This window comes from Furipterus horrens, unplaced genomic scaffold (assembly GCF_987537825.1).
Source record: "Furipterus horrens unplaced genomic scaffold, mFurHor1.1.pri manual_scaffold_7, whole genome shotgun sequence".
NCBI lineage: Eukaryota > Metazoa > Chordata > Mammalia > Chiroptera > Furipteridae > Furipterus > Furipterus horrens.
The window spans coordinates 6,402,544-6,425,278 of record NW_028327177.1 but is presented as its reverse complement, the minus strand read 5'-3'; the positions used below and the strand labels follow the sequence as shown (position 1 = coordinate 6,425,278).

The following is a 22,735-nucleotide window of genomic DNA, read 5'->3' as shown; positions in this document are numbered from 1 at the left end:
TAAAAAATAAAAAAGTTACTTGGCTATAAAAACAATCACTTCCTATCCACTGGTGAATTTAGCACTTTACCTTTAAAATCTTCAGATTTCATCATATACTCTGAGCTATTTCTTAAAAGGAACTAACAAAACGAAAACCTGAGCCAGATGTCAGCCAGGGCTGCAGTCACCTGAAGGTCCGAGGGAAGCTGGCAGGTTCGCTTCCGTGCTGGTGTTTGGTGGGAGACCTCTCTCTGCCGGGCTGGCTGACTGTCCTCCCAGCATGGTGGCTGGCTCCCACCGAAACCAGTGATGGAGGTCGGGGGTGGGGGTGGGGGCACCCAGGTGGGAGCTACCTCTTCTACAAAGTGACCCTGGAAACCATGTGGCATAACTGGTCTTACATTCTGTCAGTAGAAGGGAGTGGTAAGTCTGGCAAGCATTCAAGGGGAAGAACATTACGCTTCATCTTTTGGAAGAAAAAGTGTCAAAGACCGCAGCTTATTTAAAAACCTCTGCAGTGTTCAAGAGACTACTAGCTTTTAAAAGCCTGTACCAGGGAAGAGAGAGAGCGAGCCAATGCAGGGGTGGGTGAGGAGGGACGCACACACCAGGCAAAGTTCCTAAATGACAGTCCACTTCTTGGATTAATAATGGTTAAGACTTCAAACCTGAGAAACAACACGGAAAAACAGAATGGCTTGGGAAATTTTCCCTTAATCCAAGCAGTCCACAGATTTCAGTTCTGTGTTTTTTAAATGCCCTCATATACAGCAGGGACACTAAGGAAGAGACAAATTCGCAAAGTCATTTTCAAACTAAAAGACTTCCATGGAGATCATTTGGTTTTCTAATAAAATTTCTGCTATTATACTGTTTACTGATTAATGGTGATAAAGCTCATGCGTGACAACCACAAATATATTTTAAGAGTAAGCCCCTCCACCATTGCCCATCCCATCTTTTGAATCATCCAAGGGGGTGAGGGGGATAGAAGACGCTGGTAATCTCGGACCAGAAATACAGAAACGCTCCTTAAATCTCTAAAGAACATCAGATGGGTTTCGTGTCACTTAAGTACTGTGAGAAAACAAGAAAACTATGAAAACACATTGGGAAACAGATACCAGGGTTTGGCCTCTTGTGGCTTCTCTGGACGAGGCCAAAGCCCTTGGATGGGAACGGCTTGGATTCCACTGAGCACATCTCATGGAAAGTACCACTGTTTTACTCATCTAGCTATTTTTTTAGAATTAAATGTCATAGTGCTGCCCACACAGCTGACCAAAAACCCGGGTGTGTCACAGTCCTTGGTGACCAGAGTCATACTATGGGTCACATTACTGGAGGTTACATTTGATCAGTTTGTTCATGAATATTTAACAGCATTCCCAGAGAGCTTCTCGGGGACCTAGCTAGCCAACAAGTAGCAATTCCTTCCACGCTTGTTGAGTCCACGCCACGTGTCAGGGGGAAGACAGGTACACCGTGCCTGTAGGCAGCAAAGGTGGAGCCGGCCGGGCTCTCGTTGCATTACTTGCCAGGCGTGGCGCCTGCCTACGTTAGTCTGGCTCGTTAAGCTTCAGCCTCGTCACCTATAAAATGAGGATCACGGAGACCTCCCTCGTAGGCTCGTCGGGCTTAGCTTAGTAGAACATCAGCACCCAGCGACCGCCATGGCCTCCCGGCGGCCCTCCCCTTGGTACCCTCCTCAAGCTACGACAGATCCCTCCCGTCATTTCCGGCTGTACCCGGTAAGCCTTCCTTCATAGCACTTCCCAGGTCCTAATTCTAAACACCTCCCCGTCTGACGACCTGACTGACATCTCCCTCCCACTGGCTGCCAAGTTTCCGAAGGCAGAGATTCTGTCTGACTGTCCCACATACCCACACCCAGAACAGCAGCATGTAACAGGTGCCCAGTGACCATCCGTTGAACAAACGAACACACTATGTTGACAAACACACAAAGCACAAAGATGAAGGACGCGGGGCCAGCCCTCACCAAGGCGCTCACAGGCCAGCGGAACAGCTCTCGATTTTAGCTGCACATTTGAAACGCTGGGGAGGAAGTTCATTCGAATCCCAATCCCTGGGCCCTCCCGTGGGACAATTCCAGGCGTGGGGGCCTGAGGGATTCCTGGTTTTGTCTTTTCAGAGTTCTTCGGGCGACTCTGAAGAACAGCCAGGGTTGGGACTCACAAGTCTAACGCAAGGGAGGCTGGTCACAACGGTGACACAATGGGATACGTGTCCTTCGACAGCAGCAGCAGACCTCCGTGCGGCGGTGGCAATGTCCCGTGTCTGCACAGACCAATACTGTAGTGCTCCTCACATGTGACTACCGAGCACACAACAGGTGGCGATCGCCACCAAGGACCTGAATTTTAATTTTTGATTTTAATGAATTTAAATGTAAAACGCCACCACAGGTGACTAGAAGCTACTTTATTAGATAGCACACACCTAGGGGAAGGACACAGGAGAATTAATCCAGATTGGGGGGTCGGGGGGGAGGGCAGGTAGCCAAAGCTCCCTTAGCTGCGGCCCCCAGCCGTAGGGAGAGAACAGTCTGATGAAGGAAATGGCAACCAGACCCCGCCCACAGCCCTTGAACTCTCCACCTTGCACACAAGCGGGGACAACCTCTCCCTCCTGCCATATCCGGGACAGCCGTGACCAAGGAAACCCAGCTGAAGGACAAGATGAAGCACATCCCTCTTGCCCAAGGAGAAGAGCCTTTTCTGAGCTCCTGACTGATGTGGCCACGCAGCAAAGGAAGGAAGTGGATCCTGAGCGAGGACACTTGGAATACGAGCAGTCACGAGGGGCCCCGAGCAGGGTCAGTATGGCAGCTCCTCACGGCTGCAAAGCAGGGCGTCCCTTCTGTGGCTCACAGGCTGACGGCCTGGCGCACAGACCCCAGCTTTATGGAGAAGTGACGGGATTCCTGGGCCAGATAAGGGCTCGTGAAGCCCCCTGTAACAGCACAATGGCGCAGTGCTATTCGGGGAACGACTGAATGAATACAGAGAAGCAACCCAGGCTGTGGCTCTAGCTGCCATTTCCCCCACCTGCTGCTGGATGGTAAGCACCTCCTACCAGGTGGGAAGCACCTACTGCGGCAGGCAGTTCGTCAGACGCCCTAAAGACGACTTCATTTTGTCCAGACAGTACTCTGCAAGTTAGTTACTGTTTTCTCATTCTACAGCAAAGCAATTCAAGATTCACAGAAGTTTAAACAATTTACTTGACTTTACCTGTGATGACAAAGCTAGGATTCAGACTCAGGTCTACACTACCTGAGCTTCTTTTTTATAAAGACTGTATGTAGAGTATCCTATTATATAATACACTATTGTTTATGCAACAAATCCCCATTTATTTTGTTTTCCAAATCATAATCAATGCTTTAATGAGCCTACTTGTATATAAATTTTAAACAGACTTTTATTAGTGCATAATACAAACCTACTTATAAAAAGGTATATAAATCTCAAATGCAGCATTTAATAAACGATCAAAAAGTGGATATAACCACGTAATCACCCCCTGAATCCAGAAATAGAATGACACCAGCACCTCAGAAGCCCCATGCTCCGTCCTAGTTGTTTATCCAGCCTCCCCATCCCCCCACCCCCGACGGCTAGTATCTATAAAGGGCCCACCGCGCTGTGGGAGCTCGTGAAAGGAAGCCTAAGACAGAGGTTATTAATTGGGCATATAATTTAGGCTATGGCTTAAAACAACAGCCGGTCACTGGGTAACTAGACAACTACCATTTATCTACCTTAATTAGAAGTTAGTGTTTTACTGGATGTAAAGAAATTAAAGAGAGGTATCAAGGAACCAGGGTATAAAAAGTGTTAACAATTAAGATTATAAGGTGTCGTAGGCCTCAGGGCTTTAAAGAAGACGAGGGACTCTTCAGCTTCCTGCTCAGTGAGGCTGCGATTCCCAGCTCTGCTAAGGAGAGGGAGGCCAGGGGGGATCGAGGGTAGCGTTTAGCCTTTTTCAAAGATCCTTTCAACGCTGTAATTTTATGACAATCATGCACATAAATACAAATAAAATATATAGTCCCTATAAATGTATGGCATTGACGAAACTCTCATGAGGCGGTGGGCTCTTGGCAGATATTAACTCATTAAGTCCCTTCGACAACCTGTTATAACACCATGACCCCTGTTTTACAGAGGAGAAAATCAGTGTTCAAAACGGTAAGGAACCACGGGGCGTGGGGCGGACGCAAACCTCCGTGTGTCCCCCCTCGAAGCCCGGGCCCTTTCCATGAGACGCTGCTGCCTTCCCCGCCGGTTTGTCACGTTACAGACGACTGACTCCTCAAGAGACCTGACCTCTGGGCACAGGGGCTAGTGCTGCAATAACAACCCAAGACGAGAGGCAGAGACCTTGACGACTCCTTTTCCATTTCCAAGGCTCTCCTTCCCTGGGGTGCCGAAACCCATGATGTCTGGTGGCTCCCCACTGTTGATCTGAATTTGGTTTCCTTCTTCTTACCCACTGACAACATGCTTTTGTCTCCAAGGCGACAGTCACCGGACTGAAGCGAAAATGTGTAGTTACCTGACATGCCCCCGGCCGGCACGTCTGCCCCGGCCCCCCTTTAATGGTGTTGGCCCTTTCCCTCCTCCAGCTTTCACCCAGGCCTGTGTCACCAACCTTGACCTTCCAATGTGGACAGGTATACTCCAGAAAGAAAAGATCCTCATGTGTTTAACTGAGGCCACTGAATTACAGACTGACCAACCACACAGAGATTTTAAATATCTCTCACGTCACTTATGGCAAATTACCTATAATTCTACCAAGTATTTAAATTAAAAAAATTTTTTTCAATGCCAGTTGACATTCAGCATTATATTAGCTTCAGGTATACAGCATAGTGGTTAGACATTTCTATAACTTACAGAATGATTCCCCATCTCCTAAGTTTTTAATGCATTATATAACCCACTGCAACTGATGTTTTCTTGTTACTTTGGAAGCAGTAACAGGGTGGACTGATGGAAGAGACGGGAAAAAAAAAGAAACACGGAATTTCTTTGACCTACTGGTTTTTCCATTTGGAGCAAGTCTTCTGTAACCTTAGCATCTTATGAATAACAGAGAAAACCATAGACATGGCACATAATTCATGTTATCTGCTTTGTCAAGCGCTTACCTTGCCCAGAATTATATATTGCCTTCACAGACTTCTTCACTTTCTGTAAGGCAGTTCTATCTTGGTCGAGTGCCTGAAAGAGAAAAACAGAGGGGGAAAAAGATGTTGAAAAACTCGGTAAGGTAAAAAATAAAAATTCACCTGGAACCACATTTGTTTTGCCGAGGACCGCAGCAAGAGCGAACGGACGTCCTCACGAACAACGAACCGTTTCAGAGGCTGAGTAGTTTTGTTTTCGGGGTAACTGCAGAGGCATTCCACAAAGCTCAGTGCTGAGTGAGGGGGGAAATGTGGTCGCCGGGCAGCTATCATCCTAAGCTACGCACAGGACAGAAAATACCAGACACCTAAGAAATTATGAGACGGGCGCCTCCTTCTCTAGGACACTTTTCAGCTGGAGAAGGCAGAAAGGCAGAAGCTTAACACCGGAATCACACGGACCTAGGGAACAAAACCCATCTTATTCCATAAGGGTAAAGTCAGCCAGAAAGAAAATACTCAAGGGTCTGTTAACGAGTAGGAGGGACCAGAAGAGCTTTTCACACCACTTTTAAATCTGAGGATCTCTTTTAGTGTTACAAAGTACTTATGACAGAATGACAGGCGTATTTTAAAATTATGTTTACTAGAAAAGCATAGTATGAAAAATGCTACCATGATGCTGGTAATGGCCTTTAAATGACATGATGACTCAAGGTATCAGTCTACTTGTGTTGAAGGGTGTGTGTGTGGGAGGGGGGTGTCTACGGGACTGTCCAGGTGATAAATACACAATTGCTTTCATTCCATTTGTGAAAATTCATAAATTGCATACTTAGGATATGTACTGTTTCCATCACGTATATGACACTCAAAACCAAGTTTAAAAAAGGCTGTATTCAACCCAGATGCACACACGGTGCCCCTCTCTGTCTCCCCAAGAAGACCCATGATCCACGCGCTGGAACCCCCCGGACGGTGCATCAGGATGAGCGAGGCACAAGCAGGAACAGGGACAACGGTCAGCTTCTGTATGTAGAATTTAAGAACGGTAAAGGTACATGCATAACCATGACAGCATCTCAATCTCAAAACTTCAGAGGAGACGGCTGAAGTCCCCAGAGGTTACGTCCTTCCCTCCCTGACGGTCACACACGGATTTGAAAGGGGTAACGACAGCGGCACTGGGCATCTAGCGTTCCCCCTTTCTCCTGGCAAAACGGTCTTGACTGCCTCCGTAAACACGTGGTTGAACTGGGGGCCGCCCCTTCCTTTGGCTCAAGCTCCTTCCTAGGACTTCTGGGCTTGCCCTTCTCGTGACATGGGCCTGGGGCGCAGCACGGGCTATGTTTCTAGATGTGGAAAAGCACCTGCCAGGGGGAATGGCAGTACCAGAGACAGAGCACAGAGACGAGAGGGGAGAGCATCCTGGTGGCAGCCGAGTCCTTGCTTCCAGCTGTCCCCAAGGCATACGTCACTGCTAACCTTCCTAGAGACTGAGTACACGAGACAATCAATACCTTTGGTTCTAAGCTAGTTGAAGTTGGGAGTCTCTTACTTGTAACCCCAAGAACTAAAGTTTGCTGAGTGAGCACTGACCACACCAGACACAGGCGTGGTACAGAGGACATACCAAGAAGATAAAAGATACGTGCTTTCACTGTCTTCTCTCTTTACAGTGCATCTTAACAAAACCCCTGAGAAGCAGCATCTACATTTCTCAGATAAGAAAATAGGGTAGGACTTCAATAACTGTTTGGAGGGAGGGAAGGAGGGAGGCAAAGATTTACTACCTTGACCAAAGTCGTCGTCGGCAGCCGTCCGTCTCGAGAGACGATGGTGTAGCTTCTTAAGAGTCTATCTGCACCGCCGAGAATGGCTGTGCAGTACGACTCGGGAGTGACATGGTAGTATCTGTCTCCTCCCGTGTTGAATCGACATCTTGTGATGACGCTGAAGCTACAGAGCCTGGGCAGGGTAATATGGAGGGTCTGCTGTTGCCCATGCAGCAGACCCCCCCCTCTCTTCGCAGCTGAAGGATCCAAGGGAAAGACGGAGTCAATACAGCTTGGGTTCAGGTGCGCCGCAGGAGTTGCCGGTGTTGACTACAACGTCAAACCGCCTTAGGGACTCCGGCTCCGGATTTTCTGTCGGGGTTTACTCCCTTAGCCTTTCCCCTGAAGAGGTATGCCGCAAGGCAGAGGAGGTTTTTTGGAGTCAGAGTTTTCCTTCTCTGCTTGACCAAAGTACAGAGCCACAAAGTGCTCATGACACAGTTCACACTAACCACCAAATTCTAAACCTAACGGGATGCTGGGATCAAAACCAGTTTTCAGCCTGGACGTCTAATGCTATTTGCACCATTATGTCACATCTGTGTCCTACCTGTACCTCTTATTTAACTTTTATTTTTCTTTAAATTCATTCACATCCTTTTTAAGTAAAAACATGGTAAAGCGCTACCATAAATGGGTAACCGGGGTCACTTACCATCGACAGAGGATACCCTAAAAATACTATGCATCTCTAAGTATATACAATGCTGATCTCTTTGGCCCCCCAAATAATCTCACAGAACTCCAGGGATCCTGCATATCACACTGAACAGCAGTGCTTTATGAGACAGTTTTAGGGAAGAGACCAAGTTTGAGTTACTTCAAAGATCTCAGATTTGTGCTTTAGAAGAAAAGAGGGACGATAATGAATCTTCCAACAAATGCCTAGTATGAACCATCAGGAGTGCTGAGATTTATCCAGGTTACCTCCATTCTCACAGAAACCCCCTGAAATAAGCATTAGGACCCAACTCATTTTTTCCAAGACGAGGAAACAGAGACTTGTGACGCTTAACTTGCCCGGAGCGGCAGAGATGGAGTTTGACAACTGAACCGCGCTCCTAACCAAGACCCAGCCCTGCATGTCAATGGCATCTGCGATGAATGAAACGGAGGAGAGCCTCACCTGAAGGGGGCACTGTCACCAGTTTTCAGACACGAACTCAGGACAAAACATGACAAGACATTTCGGATGCCAGGACTGTGTGAGGGGAAGGCAGAAATGCAAATGTGCACATGAGCGCAGGTTTGAGAGATGAAATCCAATCCTTTGGGGGGACCTGCTTTTGTGGCAAGTGATCCTAATAGTCACCCCTTATTTTTTTATACACATTGTTGCCATGTCCTTTTCTGATGGAAAAACCCTGGGCCTGAGAGACGTAGCTTGCCAAGGGTCCCACATCCAGTCAGAGAGGAAGACCCCGTCTCTGCTCCTCCAACCACGTCCTTTATCCAAACCTGGAGGCATGCCCATGTTTCCCCTGGATCATTCCTCAGTTATTTTCGAGAAAGGACAACATCTGCTTCTGGAAGAGAATAACCTATCCGATCAGTGCTGGGGAGCCCTGGCCATGCCAGGTTGGCTTTCGGGGGGTGAATGAATGGGCATCAGTGCCCACGCACGTTTAGTTGTGACCCCGAAAGAGCAAAGGGCTGTGGAAATTTAGCCATGACGCTTTATAACACCAGCTATCTGCTACCCTCCCTTTTTTTCTGGGAAAGGTCTCAGAATTTATGTTGCATTTTTACCAACTCATCTATAAACTAATAGGGTGTCAAGTTCACAGACGTACTTTGAAAGGTTATTAAAAACCTCCGCCCTTGACAGCTCCGGTCACAGTTAAGTCTGGGTGACACCTCTCTCTTTACACTCCGGTACTTGGCCACCGGCAGAAGAAGCCACAGAAAATGCGCTTTGAAGGGCTCTGTGTGTAAGAGGGCCCGGGGACACTGTCACTCTAACAGGACTCCCTCCAAACACACACGTGTCTAAATGTGCAGCAAAGTGCCATTCCCTCAGCTGCCAGACAAGCGACCCTGCAGTGACAGCCTTCAAAGTGTCGCATCCGTAAACTTCCATAAGGGCTCAGAGAAGAGCGGCAGGTAACACGGGCTGTGAAATCTTCAGATCTCTCAGCCCATTAAAGGTCTGTTGCGACAGCTGAACAAGTCAAAAGGGTGCGCGCGTGTGTGTGTGCGTGCGTGCGTGTGTGTGTGTGACAGAGGGAAGGAGGATGAATGAACAAATCCAGGAGAATATGCTTATATCTAATAATAGAATAACCTTATCCCTATTTAAAACTTTGCAAGAGAAAATCGTCACATTCTCTCCACTCTGAAAGAGCAGAGGCACTGGCCTAGAAAAGCCCTCCAGCCTTCACACGGACACTTCTGACTTTTATTTCATGCCCAGTCCTAACAAGTTTGGTCACGTAACACACAGAAAAGACACAGGCGGCCGGGAGGGAGGCTGCCAGAGAAACCATGCCCACAAGGGGGTTACGTGAGAGGCTGGCAACCAAAGGATTCAGGGCAATTATACAGACAGACATGAAGATAAAAAATCCCTTAAGAGTCCGAGGCCGCGATGTTCTTGGGACGCACAGGAATCCAGCCACGCCTGCCCCCACGCTGGGGCATCTGCACCAACTGTTCCTCTGCCTAGAACTCCGTCCCCTCAGCTCTTCGGGTGGCCGGCTCTTTCGTCCCACACAGGCCTCAGCCACAAGGCCCCTTCCTTCGAGAGGGAGGCCTTCCACGGTCAACCTGGAGCAGGACGCACCGTGGCCCACCCGGCTACTCTAACCCACTCCACCCTTTACCCCAAGGCGCTCCCACCCCCCGCAGGGTCCACACCTGTTCACTTCTAAGGTATTCATCTCCGTCCACACGTGCGACCTGTTTGTGGCTGAATTCCCATTGCCTCGCAGTGCGTAGCAGATGGTAAATGCTCAAAAATGCTTAGAAAATGAAGTAACAAAGGACTAAGTAAACAAATTCTTCAGTATTCCCCGCTCCCCAAACAGAAAAGTATGCAAAGTAAGACTTGCCTTGAAAATAGTTAAGTAAAATAGTTCTGAACTAAAAAAAAAAATTGAATTTCTTAGAGCGACACCGAGGGGGATGGACATCTCGCCTGCCTTCGCGATGCGGAGCGTTAAACATACCGATGGATCTGGGGTTGGCTGGCAGGAAGCCTTGCACAGAGTAGGTGCTCAAAGCCTGCTAGCTGTCATTACCTGCACCTCTGAGGGTGCTTCTAAGAAAAACTCTTGAAACGCTCGGAGCAGTCACGGCAAAAACATCTCTGAAACAAGTAGTCCTGCTGGCAAAGTGATTTCTTCAATGGAAAGAATTTTTACTCACTTGGAAAAAAAAGGAAGTGTTTCTATTTTACGACTTTCTAGTTGCACTCGGAGAGAGAGGTGATTTTGAAATGGCACATAGCCTCCACGAAGCAAATGCTCACCTCTGTGCAATTCCTCCCACAGAGAGAGCGAGAGAGCGAGAGAGCGAGAGAGCGAGGGGCGGAGCACTGGCCTCCTACTGGTCCGGACGCTGACTCTCCCGCCTTTAGTGGCTGAACAGTCAGACCACCTTGCGGCTGGAGAGGCTGGATGCCTAATTCACATTCTCTGAGGATGAAAATGATACGAGTTCTCATACAGCCTCAGCCAAATCAATAAATTATGTACCCATCGTAAGGCCCCATAAACAACAACGTGTGTGTGTGTAATTGAAATGTAAACCTGAAATAAGCCCAGGAAGTAATCAAATATGTTAATGAAGAGCACTGAGATAAAGGTGCCAGAAGAGAGGATGACAACGAAACTGACCAATGCCTCAAAAACAGGGAGGGTCAGGCTAACCATACAAAGGAGTGTTTGCTCGGAGGGTCATCAAACATGGGTTTTTGTGTCATTCGCTTGCTTAATCGTATGAGTAACTGTGCCTACTGTACACAGAACACTCCTCTGCCAGGAACTCGTTTGAGGATGCAAACCAAACACTGCATCTACCTCCGCTTCCCCGGCTTCCACCGGTCAGAGCAAAACAACATCCAAACCTTCACTAGAATATGTGGGAAGTCTGGTATTGCTTTCGATAAGATCAACGAAGGATGTTATTCATGAAGTTTTGATCCCTGCTAGCCTGGGGCCTGATCCACATTTCCCACACCAATCCACCCTGTACCCTGTCTCTTAGGTGCCTAGGTACCTCTGTTTCTAACCTCAATCAACTACAAGTTCTCCAAGGGTAATTAATACGTAGGTTTCTTTCTCTGCACAGAGGACGCTCTGTAAGGACGTGCTGAGCGGAATGACAGGAAAATGCACACGCAGATGCACGCACACAAGGAAGAAAGAAAGAATGAACTCGTCATCGTTCGAGTGAAATCCAGGTCCTCACTCCTGCCGGCAAGGCCCTCGGCGACGCAGCCCCGCTGCCCTGGCGCCTGTCCCCACTGTCCTCTGCTCATGTCTGATCCGTGCCCACAGGTCTTCTGACACCATCAAGTCTGTTCCCACCTCGGAGCCTCTGCAACTGGGGACCCCTCTGCTGAAACGCTTTTCTCAGAACTCTCCCCCAGATGGAAAGGGGCCTGGCCTGCTCCTGCTCCCTTTCCTTTTCAGCACGCAGCTCAAACGCAGGCGGCAGAGCCCCTGTGAATCTGTGAAGCGGAAGGACGCCTGGGTGCTGGAAACCTTCCCGTGTGACAGCTATCTGCCACCCGCGTCACAGGGAGGCTCAGACCCCGAGCAGCGGCACAGACGACCTGCAGACAGGCAACGGCGGCGTAAAGGAAAGGAAGTAGAGATGCTATCAGTTGTTAGTTTCAAGATTAATGTGAATCGAAGGAGGCTGCTACACAAGGGGAAATGATCGACCTAAAATTTTTTTGATTTGCATAATGCAGCCAAAAAATGGAAAGTTGACGCGTCGTCCACAAAAACATGTTTTAAGTCATTTATCTGTGCTGTTCTAGACTCCTCAAAGGGTCCTTAAGATGCAGGTTCTCCTGTGTTCAGACAGATTTCAGTCAGAAACACTTCTGGTCCTCTACCGATGAGTGAGGGGGAGCACGGAGTAAAATTTAAAACCCACAGACAGCAAAGGTCTGTAGATGCTAAACTATTAGACTAAGGGTTTGGGCCGCGCCTGAGAAGTCACTTCACGGTTCAGATCTCCGGCAAAGATTCCACGTAGCACCTTCAGAAATACATCCTGAACATTCTAAGGGCCAAGTCCACCCAACCTATCAACTTCCCAAGCCAAAGAAAAGGTACTGCAGAAACCGGTAACTCACAAAAGCCCACTTCCCTCAGTCTGCATGCAGTACCCGCTGCGTGTGCACCCAGCGCGCGGGCAGGAAGCACGCGAGGCCCAGCGCAGGGGCGCAGTGAATACGACCAGCCAAATGCACCTGCCTCTATATTAAGAGTGTCTAGAATTAAAGGTGTCAAAGACCAAGACTGGTATAAGACGCTGCTGTTTATTTCTCACGTGCTATTTCCGTTAAAAACTCAAGTGTTTATTCCTCTCGCCTGAAGGCAGCACCATCCGCACCAAGATCAATACAGCAGCACGCACGCGTATTTTTGACCTGGGTGACACATGTAGACATAGTCACTTTCTGACCTCCCAGGGCTCATCCTGCCTTTCCAAAGTCAGTCACTTCTTCGAGGTATGAGGATGAGGGCCGCGGGCCAGGATGAGACACACCGCCCCCAGCGCACCACGCCGCAGCTAGAGAGCAAGCCTTCCAGAAAGAAGCCCCGAGTGACCTGCAGGCAGAGGAAGCTGCCCTGTCCGCCCTTCTACAGAGGCAGAAGCGGCCCAGAGAGGAACTGACAGCCCTCGGAGGGAGACCGGCGTGAGTGGGAAGGCCGAGGTCGCTTTCGTACTCAGCACTCTTTTTGCCAAATCACTGCCTCTTGCACTGTGAACACAGAAAGTGGAACAGGTTCCCATTCAAGACCCTTAAGGTCAAACCTGTCTTCATGAAGAAGCATGGCCGTTCTGTACGTTCTGTAATGAGGCCCTAACCCGTCTCTAAGGACTGAGCCGAGTCTTGCTTTTCTTTGTGAAGCTCGTTCTCTGCACATGGAAGGCCAGAACCCTCGCTGGCCCTACGCCGTCTGACACTAGCCCACTGGGGAGGCCACAGTTCTGCATGGTCACCGATCGCTCACAGGTGTTAACCCCCTTGGTCAGGGAGCCAGGTGCCCCCTTGAGATGCATGCTGCTCAGGCTTTGAGGCCAGGAGACCTGCCATTTAAACACTTCCTGCTTTGCTCCATGTGACCATGGTTAACCTAGTCCGAGTAAACTGATTTTGAGAAATGCTGGCCAAGTATTTTAGGGAAAAAAAAGAGGATGTGACAAATTGTAACACACATTACAGGCTAACCATACCTTTCCTCTGGGTACTCAACACAACAGAATATGAAAAGACTGGGAGATAACCCAGCAATTCTCAACTAAGGTAACCTAAATATTTACTGTAATTAAAATAAGCGTATTTTTTTTTTTTTTTTGCACACCTACAGAACAATGTTGGGACATCAATAATAGGACACTCTGTATTAAAAAAAATCTAAGAAATTCTCAAAAAATATACTATGTATATCAGTTAAAGAGGCCCAATGATTTTCTAATGTCAATAACAGATACTATCAGGAAACAGATAAACGACTTCAATTTTGAACAAAACCAAGAAAAAAGATCTACGAGGGAAACACAGTTACAATAACAGCAACAAAGCTGGCGTCTGCAACAGAAAACTAGTACGTGGAATTCTTCTGCCGGGGTGAGATGCAGAAGAATAAGGACAAAAGGCACTAACACGGAAGCTGTAAACAGTAAATGTATGCAACGAAAACAATTCCGAGGTGTATTTTTATCCTTCTAAAGCTGTAAAAATAGGAAAAGGAATAAAAACGATGAATGGAGACGCTTCAGAGAACAGTAACAATCCACAGAAAGGTCAATCTGTAGGCAAGTGACAAATCTGCTCTTTCATTTACTCCCAGTAACTATCAAAACCACCTCCCCTTCAATGTGAAACAAAAAGGAGATACTGTAAAACACGTCACCAGATGTTACAGCACAGAAAGTAACAAAAAACCTAAATCCAGTAACAGAAATGGCAAAGGCAAACAGGAAATAAATAGCAGGAGAGTTTAGCTATGGTCACTAAAAATTAGGCATGCAGCTTTAGGAAGGGTAAGAACTGGCGGCAGAAGAGGGTCTTTTATGTGGTATGTGCAAATACTCTAAAATCCCTTTAGAATGCAAAAGTACATATATGATAAAGATGTGAATTAACCAGAAATGTCAACTCTAGAGAGAGACACAGAGATGTTTAAAAGTGGTTGCTGTCTAGGACTGTTACGGCTAGGGCATTTTTTTCTTTTAAAATAAGTCCCTTATAGCATATCATAAGGACTAAGTATTAAAATGTTTAAAGCCTTTTAAAGAGTGTCATGTATACAATCAATGTGTTTTTTTTTCCCTCAGCAATTTCAAGAGAGCCAACAAGATGTTAACTTCCCTAAAAAAAATCATGAGGAAGAAATAGTCCACACTCTCAGTAATTTCCCTGTTGCCTTGCGAACTGTACATTTAAAAAATTAGTAGAATATTGTGTTTCAAGAGCTCCTGTCTGGGGCCAAAGAGAAAACTGTAATCACAGCAATTACCTTGCGAACCTCTAATTTCTGTTGTAGTTCTAAAGTTCGGCATGGCTCACCCACCCACAAGCACCACGGCTTTTTCATCATGAAGTAATTTCAGCTCCATTCTTAGGAAAATAATAATTATAGGTACGAGTTTTTTAAAAGACCAAAAAAGAAAAAAAGGGGGGCATGAAAACACCATTTCCATGGTATATCATGAGAGTCCCTTAAAAGAACTAAAACCCAGGGCAGCAGGGATTTCCACATCGTCTCGGGATCTTTGGAATGGAGGAGGAACCGGTCCCGCCGCTGCGACAGAACAGGTTCTGCGAGAGCACAGAGCCGGAACTGTGGCGCTGGCTGGCCTTCGCCTGGGAGCTTCCGACCAGCTCCGAGGCTCTGTAATGTCCTGCTAAACCTGTATGTCTGGGTCTCGGCCCAGTGATTCAAAATACAGTACTGACGGCTCCCAGTCATTCTGGCTTCCTCACGTAATTTTATGTAACATGGAGAATTCGTGTAACTGCCGACTGGTTGCGGGGATTTTAAATGGTGGCTAAGGGCACAGAATTTGGGGTTCTGCTGCTACCCTCATGACCAGGCCCAGTTACTTAACCCAGCTCACAGAGCTACCTGGATTCAGCGAGGTAACCATGTAAATGAAGAGCTCAGAATGGTGACTGGAACAAAGGCCACCTTCAACAAACGTTTAAGTAGAACTTGCAGGGGCGCGTACTGTGATTTACTTTTTCCCGGAGGTTCCCACGAGGTAGGGGGTTGGCGAGAACCATTTGCATGACTGGTGGTGTCACTATCGAAGGAACAGGAAAGGGACGAGTTGATATAAAACCCTCCACTCCTTAGACTGGTGAGCTCCCTAGAACGTACACAACAGTCCGCAGTGGGGTGGGAATAAAACTATCAGAACTTCTCTCCGTCTTTTTTAGAAGTATGTTATATTAGTACCAAAGACTATATGTATACATGTGCATGTATGTATGTGTACACAAAACGCATGCCCAAAAGGCTTTACAAATGCAAAGCAGAAAGCCACAGCTGCTAACAGACACCAGGTTTCGCCCTCTGACTCCGAACTGCGCTGTGGGAAACACAGGGGAGAGGGGTGGGGGGATGGTCCACATTGGGGTGACGGATGGTCTGCATTGGGGTGGGGGATGGTCTGCACTGGGGTTGGGGATGGTTCACACTGGGGTTGGGGATGGTCTGCACTGGGGTTGGGGATGGTCCGCATTGGGGTGGGGGATGGTCCGCATTATTGCCCACTGTGCCTTTCAGATGCCTGCATTTGGAGTTAACTGCTGTCTAAGTCACACACACACACAGTGGCTGGTCCTTAACACGCACCCTTTCAAATACAGCTCCCTAGAGGCAGCCAACTCGGAGAGAATGTCTCCTTAGCAGGGGATACTCACAGACCTGGGTCCTACAGATGGGATATTACTTGAGGAAAACGGTCTCTGCAGCACAAATAAATAATATGCTCCCCTAGGTGCTGTTCGTTATACAAGTAAACGTTCTCATTTCAAGAGCTGAAGTTTTCTATGAATCAAAAACCTGTGAATTAAATTTCCTATAAACCTTTGACGTTAAATCTTATTTCTTTAAAGACGTACATCACCATTTTAGAAATGCTTTCCTCAAATGGGTGTCAAGTTTTGTTGCTGTTTTATTGGAATGAGATCCCTTTGTACATGGCCACCCCCCAAATTCAGACTTTTGTACACCAAGCTGACCTGGGCAAAGATGCAGGAACAAAGTATTTGAAAAACAACTTCAATCTCCACTTAATGAATTCATTTATTTGATAAACATCCACCCGGAATAATCAAGCACCACAGAGATGCCTCCTGACCTTGGGGGTTATGACAGATTACTTCAATCACATGTATTAGACAGCTGGATATAAAACATTTTTAAACAGGAAAGCTGCCCTATAATATGACATTTGGTGTCAGTTTGCCAAGGCAAAATGTATTCACTCAGAAGTGAAGCATGGGGTGAATTTAGAAGAAAAAAAAAATGTTTAAGAAAAAAAATCCAGCTTGAGGGCAGGAATAAGGAAAATTCAACATCTTCTTGATAAATACATATAAAAGCTTTTATTAAATTACATTCTGGGCACTGAGTTATATTGTGAAGGGGGGGGATAAATTTCCTTAGAATTGTTCTTTAACACACTGCTGGGAAGAAAATTAAAGGAGTATTAACGGTTTAAGAAGTGGTTTCTACTTCAAATACCAACATTTAAAAAATGGAGCCAGAGAGAGCTCCAAGGAAGTATCTCAGCTTATAATTGATAATTTTAGGAAAACGAAGTGAATTGTTTCCAAATGTCCACGCTGATTCTTCGGCCAAGCCCCGTGTTCAGCGGGCACGCGGCGGGCTGTCACGGAAAGCTCCCCCTTTATACACATTTCTAGCTGCCATGGTGCCACTCCGTGCAACGCCGAGTGACGTTTCACTAGAAGGTACCCCAGACATCCCCCCAAATGACTCCCCTTCTCAGAAGTGAACAAACAGCTCCCTCGTTATCTGAAGACAAGGCCCACTGGGGACAGACAAGCGGTTCACCCAGCCCCGGTCAAACCAAACGCACCACATCAAGTCTGACTAACACGTCACAGCGTGACCCTGCAGGACTCGGCATGGGGGGCAGCACTCAGCGCCTCCCGACGCCCATTTCCTTCTGCGAGCCTCCTCACTGGGCAGGGAGCGGGGCGCTCGGGGGCAGGGTCTGAGGGCCTCCGCAGGTCAGAGCTGTTCACCCCGATGGGCACTCCCCCGGGGCTGTGCCAACCAGCCCAGCGAATGCTGTGAGAAGAAGGGACCTCCGGTCGCCGGGTCTGACAAATGTTCTGCACTGCGTCTCCCTCGGAAGGTGCCCAGAGCACGAATATATTTAAAGCCTGTGAGATTTCTGTCTTTGAAATTTTTTAACTCTGTCTCACACACTACTCCCAAACTTACATGGCCCCCGACGCACACCCCCCACCTCCATCCTTTTTGAGACGTGCGTACTAACGTCTCGGAAATAGTTCTCCACGTAACACGCTCTGGGGGACACAGACTTGGATCAGAAAGCTCCAGAGTAGCTGCTGTAATATACATCAGAAGAAGCGAATGGGTGACTCAAAAAAGTAAAATAAAAATAAAAAAACCAAGAAAATGCATGCAATAGGGTCTGCTCAGTATCTTCAGTAAATATCTGAATTAGCTCCTAAACATTTGCAACTCGGGAGATTTAAAATAAAAATGCTGGTCGAGCTGAACCCCCTTTCCTGTTAACAACGAGCGGGGCCTGAGGAGGACGTGCCATGTTAGGGACTGAACCAGCAGGTCCGTGACGGTCGCTCACAGCCGGCTGCAGGGACGCGTGGTCTCCTGTGATCAGATCCTACCCGCGTGCTGAGCAACAGCTGCACGATGGGAGGCGATCGGGGGTATTTGGGGCGTGTGAAGAAAAAGACATCGTCCAGCTGCCCATCCTTCCACTCCAGCTCCGTGAGGAAGCTCATACCCCAGATGGTTTGCCAAGGACACTCCCAGCTCACCCCGTTGCCCTGGCATCACGGATCGCCGGGCCACGCGCACTCCCACCCCATTCTGGATGAAGTGTATGGTCCCTCCGGTGGTGGAGCCAGCTTCCACCCTCACTCAAGCCCCACGGACGTATTTTAGCACTGGGGTGCGGCCTTCAGTGTTTCCGGCTGTTCCGTGTGACTGCCGCGGAAACAAGGCTCACACTGGAGCGCAGGTGACCTGGGCCTGCTTTGGAACTCGGCCTCGGAATGGCTTTGTGAGTAGGCCCAAGCCCCCGGGTCCCTCTCGGACTCAGGACATTCAGGACACCATTTCACAGAGCCAATGGGAGGGCCAGGGATGCAGCCTGTGCTTGGGAAACAGCAGGCATTCTGAGAACACAATTCCACGCGATTAAGGCTGCCTCTCTCGGTTATATTCCAAACGCAACGGTCCTGGGTCCTCACGTAGATAGATGACGGATGATTATTCACCGACTTGTTGGGTTCTTCCTTAAAGACCACACAAAATGCCCAAATGTCCTTGTCTCAATTCTCCTGTTTCTACAATTTGTTTTAGTTTGGGGGTAAGTGGTATGGAAGCATGTTCCCTATCAGCCCCGTCGATTTCAAAAATAAATTCCAGAAGGACATGTGTCCATTTACTTAGGACTTTTTAAAAAATGTTTTGAAAGCTGGGGGTAAAAAGAAAGGGAAAAAAAAGAAATCTCCCCACAGAGTATGGTTCACAAAATTCATGACCCGAGTTAATTTAAGAAATAGCAATCTGCCCGTGATTCAGAGAAACAGTGGTGACTCACCAGGAGGGGCTGGCGTTTTCTTCCTTCGGGCCTGGGGACCACTAAGTATCAGAGAGCGCTCCGCTGGGATTTCCCCCAAAGTCTTTATTTGTTCCCGACAAGCTTCAAACATTCTCCTACTTTCCACTCCTTTTAAATTCGTCCTCTTTCATTTCGGCTAATAACTGAAGCAATTTCTCACGAGGTACTGCCCTGGGAAGAAACCCTCAAAGTGGATGTTTAAGTGCTTAAAATTCACTTTAAACCCTTGCCAGACCTCTTCGGGGAGACGCCCCCCTGAAACAGCCCTGGACGCACGGCTGCCTCTACGGCCCGACTTACCGCTCTGGTCTGCAGCCCATGTCTAAGGGACGGGCGGGCAAACAGGACAACAGAGAGCAGGGCCCCGATCCACCAAGTGCCTGCTATGGCTTGGTTATGACGACGCAAAATTTTCAATCAAAATTAGCATAAATTAGAAATGCTGTTCTTCAGCCTAATGGTCACACTTCAGCATCTCTGGTCACACTCAGTCTCTAACTAGCGATGCCACGTGGCCTCCCATGACGTCACACGTTGCAGTGTCTTATAACGGATAAGAAGGGGCAGGTGGGTGGGAATCACTTGCATCTCTACCACATCTTGCTAAATGCGAGCCAGCGCCTTCATCCAGTGTCCAAATGACCAAACAGTGAACTAGGAGAAAAACAGAACAGTGCCTGCAATGAACCTGGCCTCTTCCTAAATAACTTTCAAGGGTATCCCTGCCTTTATGCTACTTCCCCCTAACTTGATGAGCTCACCGCCCCATCAAAGTCAACCCTTCTTCCAGGCGGTAAGTTTGAGAAGGACTAGGAAGACAGGTGTAGAATGATGGGATACTCGAGAACTATCGGGAAGCAGGTGGAGTAGAGATGGGTGGGAAAGGCTTGGGAGAAACCAGAGCATCTCTGATTTTGAGAAAAGACTTCCAGGAAGACCTCACACATGGGATGTCTCATATCGACTCTGGTCTGTCCAAATTTGATGCTCATAACCCTTCAGATGGAAGTACCCCGAGGCAACCATATCATCGACAGAGAGTAAGAACCTTGGGCACACAACAAAATCTCAAGAATTCATGCCAATGATGTGTGTAGAGGAGGCCAGGGGAGTTGGGGTGGGGGCATTCTGGAGGGGACAGGATTATAGTCAAAGAACTTTCCTTCCCCCCCTTTCTTAGATTTTGTTCTTAGTTCCATGACTACCAATAGTTAACCCCCAGTAACCATCAAGTGTCTTACACATTGTATTTATACAATAAACATCTGCAAAACAAAATAAATAAATATGGTTAACAGGTATAAAAGGGAAGAAAACAAAAATGAACTTTACAACTACTGCAAAAAAAGGACTATATGCTACAGGATTAAGAGTAGTTGCTAGACACAGACAATATACACTACACACACTTTTCTCATTAGCTAACAATCAGCATGTGAGGAAAAAAAAATGTATTTCATAGATTGTCTTCATGTTCCCAGTGCTGCTTTTAAAAAAGTACACATGGGATTTTGAATAGGTTACAGAATGTTTATTCGCTATCCTCTTCAGTAAGTTCTTGGATGAAAAATAATTCTTTACTAAGTAGGAAGAAAAGTAGTTTTTGCATGTCAGCTGGAATCTCGAGTTTCTCAAATGTCTTTAACTAATATTTAGACTCTAAGAACCCCTCACTTTCCATGATCCATGTTGGGATAAAGGCTATCACAAAAATTTGAAAATATTTATAAAATAGACTCCACTGAAAATTCCCCCCAAAAGCTCTGGGAGAACTGACCTCAAATACAAGTTTATCTTCAGATGAATTATGAAATGCTTTGGATTTTTTCCTTCTGCAGAAGGATAAACAGAGAGGCCTGTTCCATGACCCCAAAGCCAGGATTTCCTTGAATGACACGCTAATGAAAAATGCGAACCCGTGGAAGTCTTGACTCATTGTACCCGAGTTTGTTACATTCCGCCAAAGGTCTGCCTTGTATCAGGAGAGCAAAAACAGTTTCTGGAAACAAAAGTTATCCTTAACCCTTTGCCTCAAGAATATTTCCACTTACTGCGTAACACGGAAACAGAAAAGGATATTCCTCCCAAATACTTAACGTGTTTATTAACATACTTTATCTGTCACACAGTGATTATGTGTGTTGATCACACCTGCCTTCAGAATGCCCCAACTCAAAGGTCAGTTAAGAGAGGGCCAGGTTTTGTAGCAAGGGACCACACATATCCTCTAGCTACCGCTAACTGGCCCAGGCAAGGGAGCTTCATCCCGGGGGTCCCCAGCACCCCGTGATGTGGTTGGAGAAAAGAAAGATGAGCTGGGCCGATCAGATCTGACTGTCTCAGCGATTCGAGCTAGAGAACAGAAAAAGCGACAGAGGGAAGGCCACAAGGGGCAGGCACACACATCTTGATGAAGACACACAAACTACGACTCGGCAGTGGAGCAAAGATACAAAAGCGGAGGCATGCTCAGGCCAGGCAAGGGTGTGAAGACAAGGAAAGACACAAACGCACAAAAGGGGACGCCCCTGAGTGCTCACCAGGGGGTCTGGACCCAGCGCCCCGCCACCACCACACTTCGGGCAGTTTGGGTGCGCCTCTGCCCATCAGCGAGCCTAAGTGAAATGGCACGCGCCGTTCCTGTTTACCTCTGTTCTTTGAGTCTCAGAACAACCCCACGAGCAGGATTAGCCTCTGCAGACCACAGAGCTGCTGAACAGCGAGATCAGAGAAGCAAGTCCAGCAACGTCTTGCTCCAAAGCCTAAGGCTTATGCACCAAGCTCGACGCTTCCCTTAATACCTATGAATTCTGAGTGCCTTTGAGTCACATACAGACACCCAAGAAGCTCACGAGGTGGGCGTCACTCATTATTTCATACACCGTAAGGAGCCTGAGGGTCAGAGAAGCCGAGCAGCTTATCTGCGGCCGCGCAGGTGAGGAAGGGCAGTCCTGCGGCTCCTAAGAATGCCCTTGCCACACACCTCTGTGCCGCAGACGATGACAGCCGTGACCTTCGGCCCCTGCTGAAACCCGTGAGAAGCGAAACAGCACCAGAACAAGCGGGAAAGGCAGAGGATTCCACGGCAGGGACGTGCCATGACGGGGAGGGAAATGCAGACAAAGGTGTCACTTCTTGAGGGTTAGCCCCAGCTCTCGGAGGAAAGACAGGAGGGCCTGCGACCCCTGGGGCTGGGCTTCCCCGGAAGGCAACGCAAGTCAGGAATGCCCGTCAGAGAGAAACGCTAAGCAACCGCGGGAGAAGCCTGCGGGCGCCTCACCTCGCCTGCCCCGTCCACGCTGCACCTGCTCGGAGGACGGTGACCGCTATCCCGTGACCGCCAGCACCCTGGCCAGGCAGACCTGCTTCTCAGGCTGGCCCGGTCCTCTCTGGTCCTCCGCTGGCAGGGGCAGCGCTGTGCCAGGCAGTGACCGGGGGGACGGGGCTCGCCTCTGCAGGCGGCGTGCAGGGAGAACCGGGCCCGGGGCCACCTCTGACACCCCGGCCCATGCGGCTCCGCCCCTGCCAACACTGGACGACACCAGCTATCTGCACGATGTTGATCTTGACTGTGTAACTGTGTTCTTGACTTGCTCCTTGGCTATCCGGGCACATGAATACTTATTCCGTTCAGGACTTTACTAACTGCTTACTTAGTATGTGCTAAGCAGTGTGCCTGTCCCTGCCTGTGAGTACA

The 22,735-nt window shown here is 48.1% G+C and overlaps 1 protein-coding gene across 1 annotated transcript in view; it reads right to left on the bottom strand.

The window, feature by feature from the left end:
• Positions 1-22,735, bottom strand: part of ASAP1 (ArfGAP with SH3 domain, ankyrin repeat and PH domain 1) — a 267,652-nt gene that overhangs the window by 105,457 nt on the left and 139,460 nt on the right. Inside the window, exon 4 of the mRNA XM_090283355.1 lies at positions 5,165-5,237. Coding sequence (XP_090139481.1) covers positions 5,165-5,237 — 73 coding nt within the window. The remainder of the gene's footprint in view (positions 1-5,164; positions 5,238-22,735) is intronic.